The sequence below is a fragment of the Lithobates pipiens genome, unplaced genomic scaffold (assembly GCF_037356315.1).
Source record: "Lithobates pipiens isolate NorthernLeopardFrog02 unplaced genomic scaffold, aLitPip1_a1.2 Scaffold_18, whole genome shotgun sequence".
NCBI classification, from domain to species: domain Eukaryota; kingdom Metazoa; phylum Chordata; class Amphibia; order Anura; family Ranidae; genus Lithobates; species Lithobates pipiens.
Genome location: NW_027507758.1, coordinates 424,514,366 through 424,529,147, shown reverse-complemented (window position 1 = coordinate 424,529,147; position 14,782 = coordinate 424,514,366). Strand labels below are relative to the sequence as shown.

Genomic DNA, 14,782 nt, shown 5'->3' with positions numbered 1-14,782 from the left:
GAGACAGCTGGCAACATCGTTCTACACACACATTGTGCACATCTGTGGCCCCTGATAGGGAGCATACATTACACTCAATACCTGCGGTTCCATAGAAGGTGAAAAAGATTTTTAATGGGAGACAAAAACTCTGATGGAGAGGCTTTTGGTATGAGGGACAGCAAAATATTGCTAAAAAGATCATATCAAAGAGCGAAGAGCCAGTCCTGGGATATGATTATCTTTAACTCTAAACCTTGTAGTACTATAACAATGTAAAGTTGGTTACCAGTTTTAAGGGCTATAACCAACAGTTGAGGGAAATCCTGCAAAACACTGCCATCTACTCACTAGTGATGTTGTGTTGAAATACATCCAGGACCATCCTTAGGTGATTTCCCGATGTAGCAAATATATTAGGGGTATAGTCATTGCACTGAGGAGGGCAGGGATGAGCCATGTATGAGGAAAGGGACAAATAGATGTGTCACTGCCTGCAATGCCTTTAGATCGGGGTAGGTGATACAATTACTCTCCCGGATGGTAGCATTTATACCCCTCATGTATTATGTGTGTGTGTGTGTGTGTGCAGTGCACTTTATATAGGAAAAAAAGACCCTTCGGCATACCTAAGTTCATGTATGAGTAAGCACTGATTCCAGTGCAAAACGTGTCAACGTTTTTGTACCCTTTTCTTTACTGTGGATTATTTGATGTGATGTGACCCCCGACTTTTAATAAAAACTCAGGATTTTAAGCCTTTTTCCGGTGTGCGGCTATCCAGAGTTTTTCTGCTATTGCCTGCCTAAGTTCATGTGTACTAGGTAGAAAGTGGTCTACTTAGATGCCCCGTTTCTAGAGGACTCCCTTGTCTTCCCACTTTGAGGGTGTGGGGCGGTCTTTCTGCCCTTCTCCTCATGTGCATGGGCTGGGGACTGGTACTGTCTCCCCTCCTCCTTCTCCCCTCCAGTTGGGGAGTCGGAGTGATATGTGGGCTTCAATCCATGTCTCTATCAATGAGCCACAGTCCATGGCGCACAAGGGTAGTAGGAGTTCTAGCCCACGCATGCACAGTCTCAGGGAGCTTCCATCATGCGTAATGTCATCTGCATTCCATTTAAACATGACAGGAGTATATGAGGGTGCTAGGGTGGCCCCATAGATGGCACAAGTGTGGTGCATGGTGCCATTTTTCTTCCAAACATGACCCAAATAAACAATATGGTATGTTAGACAACATTGTGGAGCACCATTGTTATTCATTATTTAATTTAGTATGTGTTTATGCATACTTATAGGGTGATTTATTGTATAGCATATTGGTAGTTATCCACATGCTATAGGGGTGGGTGGTGTTAACCACCTACTATTTAGAGTAGCCACACATAAGAATGTTCTCTTATGCACCTACTTTAATCCAAATCTCTTATCTATGTAGAAACACCTGCAGGTGAACCCCTTCTGGGTACATCAGACTCTAAGACATTAAACGTTTATTTACTGTATGTACTGTATATTGCAATGTCACCTTTACGATGTGCCTCCTATAGATTATTGTTATTTATACTGTACATAGCTCAACATCTCTAAGAACACCATATGCTTAAAAATCTTTTCATACTATGAGCTATGGGATGCTTACTCTGTTTTTCTGTGGGGTCACTGGAGCCTCACCTTGACTCCAGTGACTTCCAAATAGGAGCAGGAGTACACTTTATTATTATTATTATTATTATTATTATTAATATTATCCATTATCTTTGGTTTGTTTTTCTTACTATAATTAACAATTTATGTAAAAGCTGTCACCACATGATGGCGCTGTGGACAGCATAGTAAAATATGCCATGTCCTATTATTTGAATCACAAACTAGGGTTTGAAAATAATGGACTATATAGGCATACCAAAAAGAGTATCACAAAGTTTTTTGAATTTATAACAAAATCATAGACAGACACTTGATAAAATACATATAAATCAGTGAGAGTGATTAAAACCTTCTCCCAGGTCCACTGTCTATCCAGAGTTTAAACGGGCTCAATGGATACACTGAGGAGTCCGGCAATTAACCCAATACAGTAGCATATGTGGTAACCTGAATAGGTCAAATCCTAACAATGATGGGTAAAAATAGCCAACTCTGAAGGTGTAATTTCCGCTTTTTCAAGATATACGGTAAGTAACGAGCTTGACTAGTTTTGCGCTTGTAACTGCGCTTCTATTATTATTAATATTATCCATTTTCAATTGCACGTTTTTCTTACTATAACATTTTTGAGTCTTTTATTAATTTGGTAATTGTCAAATTTTAAGACTGGGTTTAAACAATAAATAGAAAAAAAGAGTATCCTCAATTCTTATATTATTATTATTATTATTTTTTTTTTAATCCTCGACTATCTCACTTTCAGTTTACAAGCACATCACTCACCAAGAGAATAATAAATTTCATTCCTTCTGCTCTTATTCGGTCAACCAGGGCTGGCAGCCCTGAGAAGTTGGCACCAAGTGTAAAGTCCATTTGTCTCTCCATGTAGTCTATGTCAGCATATTGTACATCCTGTAGAGTCAAACACAAATGCACTTTATAAGATATAACTTTATTTCAAATATAAAAACACTTAAGATTAAAAATGAACAGGTATTATAGTATATCATTTATTGAAAAAAAAAAAAAAACTTTCAGCAAATCTTCTTTTGACCAGCAAATTAACTATTAAAACATATTTATTTATATATCAAAACTAGGAGGTTATTCTGAAGAATGTATACTATTCAAACTATTAAGAATGACATACAAAGCCTTCCACAAACCTGAGAATTTTACCTCATCTCAAAATATCACCCACATAATTTTCTTAATTTCTCCCAAAACTGCTTGCTCTCTAATTTCCCTGTCAACTCATCTTATGCTCACCTCCAGGACTTCTCCTAAACCACTTCCCTTCTCTGAAACTACCTTCTTCAATCTGTCTGGCTAACTGCTACTCTGTCTGCCTTCAGGCGATCCTTGAAAACACATTCTTTTAGACAAGAAATTAAAAATTTTGAACAAATCCTCCCCACATAGGTATGACCTATTGTATCCTCTTCCATTCACTTTTAGATTGAAAGCTCTTGTCCTTCTAACTCTCTTGTCTTAACTTGCATTGTAACTGTACTGTCTCTTTTTTATCAATCATGTATATTAATATTGTTATTAATGTGTTAGCTTGAGCTAGAAAGGACAAAATCTAGAGTTCCTAGACCCTATATCAGGACAATATGCATTTTCCTATAGGTAGTGCTCAACTCAAAAATTAGGCTCTTTTCGCCTTGTGTGGATTCTATAAATTTTTCTTATGTGCAAGGGTGGAAAAGAAAATAGAACACCCTGTGCATACTGAAGACCATGCGGCTCTTTAATTCATATTTGGACAATATCTAAAATCTTCACTGGCTTTTAAATGATCAAAGTCACATAGGAAAAGAGATTTGAGTATTGCATGCCTGTCTGAGCATAACAAGGAGAAGAGGATGATATTGAAGCAGTGGCATAGCCTCCATGGGTGCAATGTGTGCAGGGGAGGGTTGGAGCCTCACTGTGCCCTCACATATTGCACACCAAAATGCCCTTTCATGGGTAATATGCAGCAAATATCACTCAGCGTCTCTGTATGGGGAGGAGATTGAGTACCAATCTAATGCTGGGGGGCGGGTCCCTGTTTTTCAGGGGGAGGAGGACTGTGATTGACCACTGACTAATCATAGTCCTCCAGCTAGTCCTGGTTACCGGACCTGGGGAAAGGAGAAATGCAATAGGTGCAGGTGGTAAGCTGTGCGGGGAAGTGCTGTGTGGCTGTAGTGTGGGATTCAGAGTGACTTACTACTGGCTTCTGAACTCTGCCTCACTTACTCTGATTCCTGACCTCCGAAGTCTGTATCACAGACCTCTAAACTCTGTGTGACTTACTCCTGACCTCTGAACTTTGCATCACTTTCTCCTGACCTCTGAACTATGTGTTACTTATTCTTGACCTCTGAACTTTGCATCCCTTACTCCTGACCTCCAAACTCAGCATCAAGCACTGACCTCTGAACTATGTGTCACTGCTGACCTCTGGATAACTTACTGCTGACCTTTGAACTGTGCATCACCTATTGCTGAACCTTTGCATCATTTACTGCTGAATCCCGGCACTTTACATCCCTTTAAAATCACACCCTAATTACTATGGGAAGGGAAAATAAATGGTATTCTCTAATGCTGGGGTCTCAAACTGGTGGCCCTCCAGCTGTTGCAAAACTAAGTTTTGCAACAGCCGAAGGGCAGCCAGTTTGGGACTAATGATCTAATGTAAGGTTTTGTTAGAAATCTAGAATATGCAGATTTTGGTTAACTAGGAAAACATTTGATTTAAAGTTAACTGTCAAAAAAATAAAAATGGCACACAAAATGGAGTACACTCCTTACATGCTACCATATAACAACCATATTACCTCTATAGAATATCCTGTATAGCTCATATGAGGTAGTGCTGCCTGAAAGCTCAAGCACCAGGACAATATATTTAAATAAATGCAATATTTTTAGCACTTGTAAGATATATTTTGTGTAGAGAATACTGAATATATTGCGTGGGGGCATTGCACCCAGATGTGATAATTCAGTTGTAGGTAGATGTCAGTGGGCAGTTATCTACAGTTAACTTCCTATTTCCTGTCTCAGTTACTGACTGCGTCTATCAATTTTAGAGTTATGAGTGTTCCTACTATTCTTTTATATGCTCCATAAAATTAAGTTCAATATTTTACAGGAAGAGTTATGCCCCATACACACAATTGGATTTTCCGACAACAAATGTTGGATGTGAGCTTGTTGGAGGAAAGTCCGACCATGTGTATGCTCCATCGAACATTTGTCGGCGGACTTTCTGCCAACAAATGTTGGCTAGCATGTTCTCAAATTTTCCGCCAACAAATGTTTGTTTCGGACTTTCCGATCGTGTGTACACAAGTCTGTCTGACAAAAGTCCACGCATGCTCAGAATCAAGTACGAGCCGGAGATATAACTAGCGTTCGTAATCACGTACGTCTTGTACGTCACTATGTTCGTAATTGTTGGCCAACATTTGTTTGACCATGTGTATGCAAGACAACTTGGAGCCAACATCCTTTCAACAAAAATCCATGGTTTTGTTGGACTCACAGACGCGACCTGCACACAACTTCAGCAGCGACTTGCAAAATGACTACTGTATAGAAGTCAATGCAAGTCGCCTGAAGTCGCTCCAAAAATAGTACAGGAACCTTTTTCTAAGTCGAAGCGACTAGAGTCGCTCCTATTAGAATGGTTCCATAGTACAGAATGGAGCGCGACCTGTCAGGCGGCTAAGTCGCCTGACAAGTCGCAGTAGTGTGAACGGGCACTTACAGTGGTCTAACTCTTCAGCATTTACACAAAACCAAACTGAAACTAATGTTTTTGTAAAAATAGAAAAACAGGTCAGACTGCTTGCTAAAGTGTAAGTTCTGCACCCACATAGGGAATTTTTGCCCGTTTCATATTTTCATATATATCAGCAATTTCTGCATCATTCTTGTATCCATAACGACACAGCTGGAATCCAAGAGCCCAGTAGGATGGCATTACTGGGCGTCCAACAAGCTAAGAAAAAATAAATAAAAAAATAATAATTACTGTATAGAAGTTCATTTATATTTACTCAATTATTCTGGGAAAAATGAAAGGCTACTTACTGCCGTGTATTGTTGGACAACATCTTCTGGTTTGGGACCCAAGACTACATAAAAGTCTAATATTCCCCCAATAGTACGATATGTTAGAGCAGGTGTTTCCTGTAGTGTCAAATCTTAAAAAGATAAATGTTACAGATTCAGGAAATTAGTAATACTGAAAAAAAAAAATAGAGTGTGTTTGTGTGTGTATATATATATATATATATATATATATATATATATATATATATATATATATATATATATACACAGTTGTGCTCATAAGTTTACATATCCTGACAGAATTTATGATTTCTTGGCCATTTTTTTGAGAATATGAATGATAACGCAAAAACATTCCTTTCACTCATGGTTAGTGTTTGGTTGAAGCCATTTATTATCATAATGGCAACAGAAACTACCCAAATGACTCTGATCAAAAGTTTAAATACCCTGGTAAATTTTGGCCTGATAACATGCACACAAGTTGACCCAAAGGGGTTTGAATGGCTATTAAAGGTAACCATCCTCACCTGTGATCTGTTTGCTTGTAATTAGTGTGTGTGTGTGTGTGTGTGTGTGTAAAAGGTTAGTACGTTTCTGGACTCCCGACAGACCCTTGCATCTTTTATCCAGTGCTGCACTGACATTTCTGGATTCTGAGTCATGGAGAAAGCAAAAGAATTGTCAAAGAATCTACAGGAAAAGGTAGTTGAACTTTATAAAACAGGAAAGAGATATAAAAAGATATCCAAGGAATTGAGAATGTCAATCAGCAGTGTTCAAACTCTAATCAAGAAGTGGAAAATTAAGGGTTCAGTTGAAACCAAACCACGGCCAGGTAGACCAACTAAAATTTCAGCCACAACTTCCAGGAAACATTTTCGGTATGCAAAGAAACACTCACAAATAACTTCAGGTGAAATACAGGACTCTCAGAAAACATGTGGTGTGGCTGTTTCAAGATGCACAAAAAGTAGGCACTTAAAGAAAGATGGTCAGCATGGTCAAGTCACCAGAAGAAAGCCTTTACCACACAAATCCTGCAAAGTATCCCACTTACAATACACCAAACAGCACAGAGACAAGCCTCAAACCTTCTGGCACAAAGCCAATTTGGAGGGATGAGACCAAAATGTAGCTTTTTTGCCACAACCATAAATACTACATTTGAAGTGGAGTCAACAAGGCCTATGATGAAAGATACACCATTCCTACTGAGGTGGATCCATGGAGGTGGATTGCTGATGTTTTGGGGAACTGTGAGCTTCAAAGGCACAGGAAATTTGGTCAAAATCGATGGCATGAATGCAGCATGTTATCAAAAAATATTGGAGGAACATTTGCATTCATCAGCCAGGAAGCTGCACATGGGACGTACTTGGACATTCCAACATAACAATGATAAAAAAAAAAAGGCCAAGTCAACCTGTCTTTTGGCTATAGCAGAATAAAGTGAAGGTTCTGGAGTGGCCACCTCAGTCTCCTGACCTCAATATCAATATCATATCTCAAACATGCAGTTCATGCAAGACAGCCCAAGAATTTACAGGAACTAGAGGCTTTTTGTCAGGAGGAATGGGCAGTTTTACTATCTGAGAAGATAAAGAGGCTAATCCACAAATACCACAAAAGACTTCAAGCTGTCAATGATGTTAAAGGGGCCAATACACGGTATTAAGAACTGCGGTATGTAAACTTTTGATCAGGGTCATTTGGTAGTTTATGTTGCCATTATGAATTAAAAAGAGTAAACACAGTTGATTGATAATAAATGGCTTCAGCCAAACACTAAACATGAGTGAAAGAATGTTTTTTGTTTTATCATTCATATTCTCTAAAAAATAGCCAAGAAATCATACATTCTGCCAGGGTATGTAAACGTATAAGCACAACTGTATATATTTCAGTTTTTGTAGGTTATGATAATGTAGAATCTTAAAGCATAACCCCAGCTTTCTAGCATGTTTCCCTCCTTGCTAAGATGCTGTATTAAATGTAAAATGATTTAAAAAAAAAACTATAGGGAGGAATCATTAGATAATATATTTACCCTTCCCTAGTTCAAGGAATGATATCACCAACCAGCCCGCAAGATTGCAGGGAATACCAAGTAGTTCAAATCTCACAAGAAGACATGCAATATTGCAGAATATTATTTTAATGGCATTTAGGCTACTCAGAATCCTTCAAGATCTGGTCAGTGATGTCAATATTGCCTAGTTATTAGAGGCAGAAGATGTGAAAAAGGTAATTATAATATTTGAAGTTTATTTAACCACCGTAGTAAGTGAGCAGGTACAATAAGCAAGTGGGCCATGCTATTTAGTATAAAGGTCCACATTAAATTGCCAATTCAAGTAGTAATATAATCTCAGGTTCTCTAATATACTATCTATCCATTTGTTCTACATACGTGGTTCTCAACCCTGTCCTCAAGTACCCCTAACAGGCCATGTTTGCAGGTTTTCCTTTATCTTGCACAGGTGCTTTAAATCAGAGTCAATGGCTTGGTATTTTGGACAGCTATTTCATCTAAGAGAAATTCCCAAGAAATGGCCTGTTGAGGGTACTTGAGGACAGGGTTGAGAACCACTGATCTACAGTGCACTTGTCCATGTGCATAGTTTAGCACACCTCCCTCCCATCCCCAAAATCATGGTAATGATACTTTCCCAAACTGATGTGTCATAGACTGAAAGATCAATTCCCTATCCATGTTTTCACTTAATCATTGGTGCCAGTTTGCATTAATGCTTCAATGTACTTTTGTGAATATATATATACATATATATATATATATATATATATATATATATATACATGAATAATTATATAAGTAGACTTACCCATAGCATTGCTATTCAAAAGAAAAACACCATGTGCATTTCCTGTGTTATCGAGCCCCATATAAAATGGATGAACACCATAAGAGTTTAGATGATTCTGGAGAAAGAGTAAAATTAAATATATGTGTTAATTGTTTGTATATTTACTCTTAAACATAACCAAAATGTTTTGCTTTTTGAGCTTATATACAGTACATCTAAAAAATAAAATATCACAGCAGCACAAGGTTAAAGGGAGTTGCTAATTCTCAGTGCTCACTGCCTCGCTGCTAATAGGGTGAAAGTGTGTATACCAACACAAACTAATCAAAAAACACATATTAGCTGTAAAGAACATCCTGAAAAAAGTAGGTCACGAAAATGTCCTTGCAGTTTTAGCTAATAAAATACAAAACTTTATTGAATACAGAAATAACAATCTCAATGAGATAAAATGTATATAATTACACCTACCAATAAGGGGTTAACAATATTGGCAACCCTGGTACATCTATAACATACCAAGAAAGTACGGCGGGTAGAAATCTAGCAGGGGCCCCATGGATACAGGCCACGAATAGAGCATTATCAAAGTGGACATCCCCATTAACACGGAATACGTTAGCAGTGTGGGACAGAATGAATAAAAATGAAAAATACGCTCCACGTACATCACCACTAGCTCCACTAGGGGGATACCCATGGTTTCCATCGGGGGAAGAAAAGGGAGTATTAGGTTCCTGGGGCTCAGGGGGGGATACAAGGTGTTTAAGATATGCTCCATTGGGAAGTTTACTCCCATTAACAGAATTAATATCATTACAAGGAGATATACATATGTCGAGATGGAGATATTACCAAATGAGAGATTTCTTTAAAAAACTAGAACCCCAAGTAAGACCTCTGAGCTCCCTCACGACATATGAGAAGATGTGTATGAAAATAGAAAAACCAAGCAACCTACTATCCCAGATGTACAAATTAGTCCTTAGTGAACAAAAAAGCACAACCCCTTACTTCATAAGAGAGTGGGAGAAAGAACTAAGATGTACATTTAGACCAACACAAATAAAAAAACTTATGGAAATGACGCATGTGACATCAAGAAGTACAGCAATACAAGAAATGTCATATAAGTTCATAGCCAGATGGTACCGAACCCCAGCCAGACTAGCAGAGATATATCCAACAGCGGATGGACGTTGTTGGAGAGGATGTAGGGAAAAGGGGACATACCTTCATCTATGGTGGGAATGTCCAAAAATTAGGATTTTTTGGGAGGGAGTGGCTAAATGGACAGGGAGGATAACAGCAAAACCAATAGAAATGACCCCCCTACAATATTTGTTTCACGGGACAGAAGGATCCATTAAATCTTATAAAAAAGGAGTTATACCACATCTGCTGAATGCAGCTAAAATATTAATACCTAGATATTGGAAGCAGAAAGCATGTCCCACCCTACTGGAATGGAAGGGAGAGGTGGATAAAATAATGGAAGCGGAAAAATGGATATATGTTATAAAAGAACAACAAGGAAAACATGAAGACATGTGGGCAAGCTGGAAGCACTATTCCTGAGAAATAGAGAAAGAGTAAGGTATACCAGATTAAAAATTTTTGATAATCCCTCCCGAGCCTCCCAGAAACCCCTGATAGGGAGAGGGAGGAAGGAAGGGAGAGAGAAAAATTAAGAAACTGTTGCGCAGACTCGTGTCCTCCAAAGATACACCGTAGAAGGGGTAAAGGGGAAATATGAAGCCGAACCACAACCTTTAAAATTTGTTGTATGTAGTATGTTTTAAGGTATATGGCAAGCGAATAAATGATGGAAATGTAAATGGAGGGGGGGCTAGAGGGAGGGGGGTAGGAGGAGAGATAACCAATGGTGGAGACATTAAAATAAACAACACAATTTTTAGGAAATATAAAGGAGGGCGGAGGACCTCCCTAAGCACAAAACACAAATAATACACTAAGGGGTCACAGACGGAATAAAAGCACACAATAATGAATAAATGAGAATGGGTTCCTTTTTTTTTTTTTTTTTTTTTTTATATATAAATAAATAAAAGGAAGCACAAGGGCACAATAAAAACACATAAAGAAGGGAAACAACACAGGGGAGAAATCTAAATCTTCCCACAATTTTTTTTTTTTTCTTCTTTTTTTTTTTTTTTTTCTCTATCTTTTCCACATGGGTTGACTCTCCACCAAGTATCCCCCTCTCTTGGGTCACCACCTAATATTGTTATAGATATGTAATGGAAAGTATGTATGAAAATGTGAAGACATTGGTGGACTTGTGTAAACCTCAATGCCTCAGGATTGAGTGTAATTGTTTGTTGAATTTTTTTTTTTTTTTAAGAAAATAATAAAGATGATTTAAAAAAAAAAAAAAAAATAACATACCAAGAATTCATATATTACTATCAGTGCATTTTAAAAGAAACCTGCTTTTGCTGCCCACTGAATGTGAATTGCATTTTCACTCCTATGCCCTGTACACACGGTCGGACTTTCCGATGGAAGATGTGCGATCGGATCAGAATCTCCAATCATGTGTGGGCTCCATCTGACTTTTTTCCGACGGAATTTCTGACACACAAAGTTTGAGAGCTGGATCTAAAATTTTCCGACAACAAAATCCGATCGTTTAAATTCTGATCGTGTGTATACAATTCCGACGCACAAAGTGCCATGCATGCTCAGAATGAATTACGAGACGAAAGCTATTGACTACTGCCCTCTTTATAGTCCTGCCGTACGTGGTTTACGTCACCTCGTTCTGAACGATCAGATTTTATGACAACTTTGTGTGACCATATGTATGCAAGACGAGTTTGGGCAAAAATCCATCGGAATTTTTTTTACGGATTTTATCAGCAGAATGTCCGACCGGGTGTACAGGGCATTACTTTCACTTCACCTTATTTCACTGGGAATTCAATGCAAATAAATAACATTTGGTAACATAGTTTAAATGTGGTGCTGTAAGTCTATCTCCACTTTTGTAACGAAAAATATAATCTCCATGTTATTTAAATACACTACAAGGATTTTCATTGCAGAGTTTTACCAGCTGACGTTTATCTAAAACCTGAAAATACCATTCTAGTCACTTCCCACTGCCTGAGGGTTAAATGGACGATGTCCTTCATGTACTTCATCAAGTGAATCACTGCCAGTGTTATAATAAGATTAAAGTGCCTGGAAAAGTTGCACGCCAATCATATGAGCATGAAGTTAGACTTTGGGGCATCTTCTCTAAATTGGTATTGGATGCTATGAAGGGAACAGCTGAATAACATTAAAGGCCATAGAAAATGAATCTATGCTGTTAGGTTAGATAACCAGTAGGTCTATGTAATAGCACATAGTATAGTTATCCAGAACTCTTCAGATTGTATGTATAGCTAAAACATGTTTTAGTATTGAGTGGAATAGCAAAGGGTTTAAACCCCTGGCAGTTTATTTTTTGCTGTCGGTGTACCATTGGAGAAATGTGCATTCCTTCCCTGTCCCAAACTGAGTGGAATTCCTCTCTTGGATGGCTGTACCCAGAACAGGTGGCTCTATAAGAAGATTCCTCCTTACCTTTTGTTTTAGGGACAAAATGTTTCATTTTCTCTACTTTCCCGATAACTGTATATATCTTTCCAATAGGGACATAGACAGCAATAACAATTTGACAGATGGCATAACCCTTCCCCACTATATCCCAAACTTAAAAACAAGGTTTTGCCTTAAGATACACTTTAAGTGCAGGTTTACCCGATACAGTAATCCAGAATGTCTTAAGTATGCTACATTACTGTATTATGCGCTATTAAATAAACCAGTTCTCTATTTGTACTGTGTGGGCTCATCTTCTATCAATTGTGTACTGGAGTAAGCGTAAGGCCGCGTACACACGCGGGGACTGTTCGCTCAACTTTGTCCGCTGAACAGTGTTTCGCCGGACAGTCCGCTCGTGTGTGGGCTTTCAGCGGACAGTTTCAGCGAACAGTCTGCTGAACAAAGTTTTTCGGAATTTCCGAAAAACTGTCCGCTGAAACTTTGTTTCAGCGAACAGTCCCCTCGTGTGCAGGCTTGTTCGTCAAACTAAGTTCCGCGCATGCTCAGAAAGGATTTACACGCCGAAAGTTGTATTGCAGTGTATAGGACGTCGTATTTTTCGTCCCGTCGTACGTGCCGTTCACGTCATCGCGCACGGTTTCAGCGGACTGTTGGTTCGTCGTGTGTGGGCAAGTCCGTCCATGCTAATTTTGAGCGGACTGTCCGCTGAAACTGTTTGACGGACAAAGTTGAGCGAACAGTCCCCGCGTGTGTACGCGGCCTAACAAAACTGTTGGGTTTGGGGGTGTTACACAGAGCGAAGCGTGAAGGATCCCCTGGTGGTAGCAGTTCTCTTATTCAAAATTAAATTCCAAAACAATTTCTGTAGCAAGGACAAATTACACACCATTTGTAAACGTAAGATTGGCATAAAGGAGTATATGTATTTATATGCCAATAACATATCTAAAAAACACTCAAAGGACACAGATAAAACACTCCACATTAATATGTTTACATCTGTTTCCGTATTTCCTCCCCATCACTAAAATGTAAAATTATGCACTGCTGTTTTGTGGATTTGACACAATATATCCACTTACTATTGGAGGCTGATCTTTAGCAAAAAGACCAATAGGTCTCCGCTTCATTTCCTGGCGGAATGTATTATGTTCTGTTTCTCCAAGTCCAAAGACATAATCAGAAGGAAGTCGTGTAGAAATCTGAATAAACTGATCTTCAAAGGTCATTCCAGGCAAATCAGAGTCCCAGCTGGTCAACAAAAAATTCATATTACACTCTGTGTTACATATCATAGGCATATACTCTTGCAAAACAATTAATATATATATATATATATATATATATATATATATATATATATATATATATATATATATATATATATATATATATATATATATATAAATATTTGCAGACCCTAAACATAAGTATGGAATGAAAGTCTGCCTATGACGTCTGCCTTTTTTTGTATCAAAGGGCACATTTCCTATTAAAGACAAAGAAACAATTGCTCCCACGCTTGTGAAGGTGTTATTGGTATAGCATGGTAGAACTTTTGCAAAAAAAAAAAAAAAAAGGGGGGAGAAAATATAGAAGATGATCATGCATGTCCCAGTGCCTAAACTGACCAAGGTTCATCCGAAGAAGGCTGAGTGGAATAAACGAGGTGGAAGACGCGTGATCAAATACTAGGATCAAGATAATACAATTTATTCATGTACAAAGTAGACAAATGCATATATAAAAAAGTTCCTACATCTTCATAAAAGCTGGGTTACAAAATGTACACATTAAAAGTTTAAAAGTTGAACATGCCCATGCAAGGGCAAGTACTCAAAGTGGGCTGACACGTTTCGGAGGTATTTCCCTCTTCATCAGAGTCTTGTAAAAAGGAGAAAAATGTATAGTGCAGTAGACCAACATGAAAGGAACGGCTAGTTGGGAGTTATGTCAGATGGTGAGTGATCAGTTCTCCTTAGCTCTAGACTTGTCAACATCCCAGCACTCTGCCTGTGTGGTGTAGAGAGATGTATTTCTCTTCCTGTGTGGGTCTGTCAATAGTACCTGCATCCAAGAATTGTGAGGGTACTGCAGCCTTCGTGCATCAGTGCTGATGTCTCCCATGGTGAAGACAGCTAGAAAAACTTCCGTAAAGCAGAAGGCACTCTCTGGCAACAGGCTTTCAGAAACCCCACAGAAGCAACCACTTCTTGCTTTCTCACTGATGCACGCAGGCTGCAATACCCTCACAATTCTTGGATGCAGGTACTATTGACATAGAATTTGAATAGGTACTATTAACATATAATTTGAATAGAATAGAAAAGAGGTGAGTAGAATAGGAAGATGGTTATATTCATTCTATTCTGTTGTTTTTTTTTTTTTTTCTATACTATTGCGTTATTTACTATTCTATTCTATTCTTTTGTATTATATTCAAATTGATTCTATTTCAATTTTGGAAAATGGTTATATTATTTCCATTCAATTCTATTCTATTTTTTTATTAAATTATTTTCTATTCTATTCGAATTCCATAAGATGGTTATAATCATTTTATTTAATTCTATTCATTTTATTCTTATCTATTACTTTCTTGTATTGTATTTGAATTTAAATGTATTCTATTGGAATTTAGAATTTCAGAAAAAAGTTATATTGTATGTTATTCT

The 14,782-nt window shown here is 37.9% G+C and overlaps 1 protein-coding gene across 3 annotated transcripts in view; it reads right to left on the bottom strand.

The window, feature by feature from the left end:
• The window catches only part of SI (sucrase-isomaltase), a 342,643-nt gene that overhangs the window by 183,828 nt on the left and 144,033 nt on the right, over positions 1–14,782 (bottom strand). For all 3 annotated transcript variants that reach the window (XM_077488042.1, XM_077488044.1, XM_077488043.1), the window contains 5 exons: positions 13,190–13,358; positions 8,550–8,646; positions 5,722–5,834; positions 5,504–5,629; positions 2,413–2,541 (listed from right to left, as the gene is read on the bottom strand). In XM_077488042.1, the coding sequence (XP_077344168.1) occupies positions 2,413–2,541; positions 5,504–5,629; positions 5,722–5,834; positions 8,550–8,646; positions 13,190–13,358 (634 nt within the window). The remainder of the gene's footprint in view (positions 1–2,412; positions 2,542–5,503; positions 5,630–5,721; positions 5,835–8,549; positions 8,647–13,189; positions 13,359–14,782) is intronic.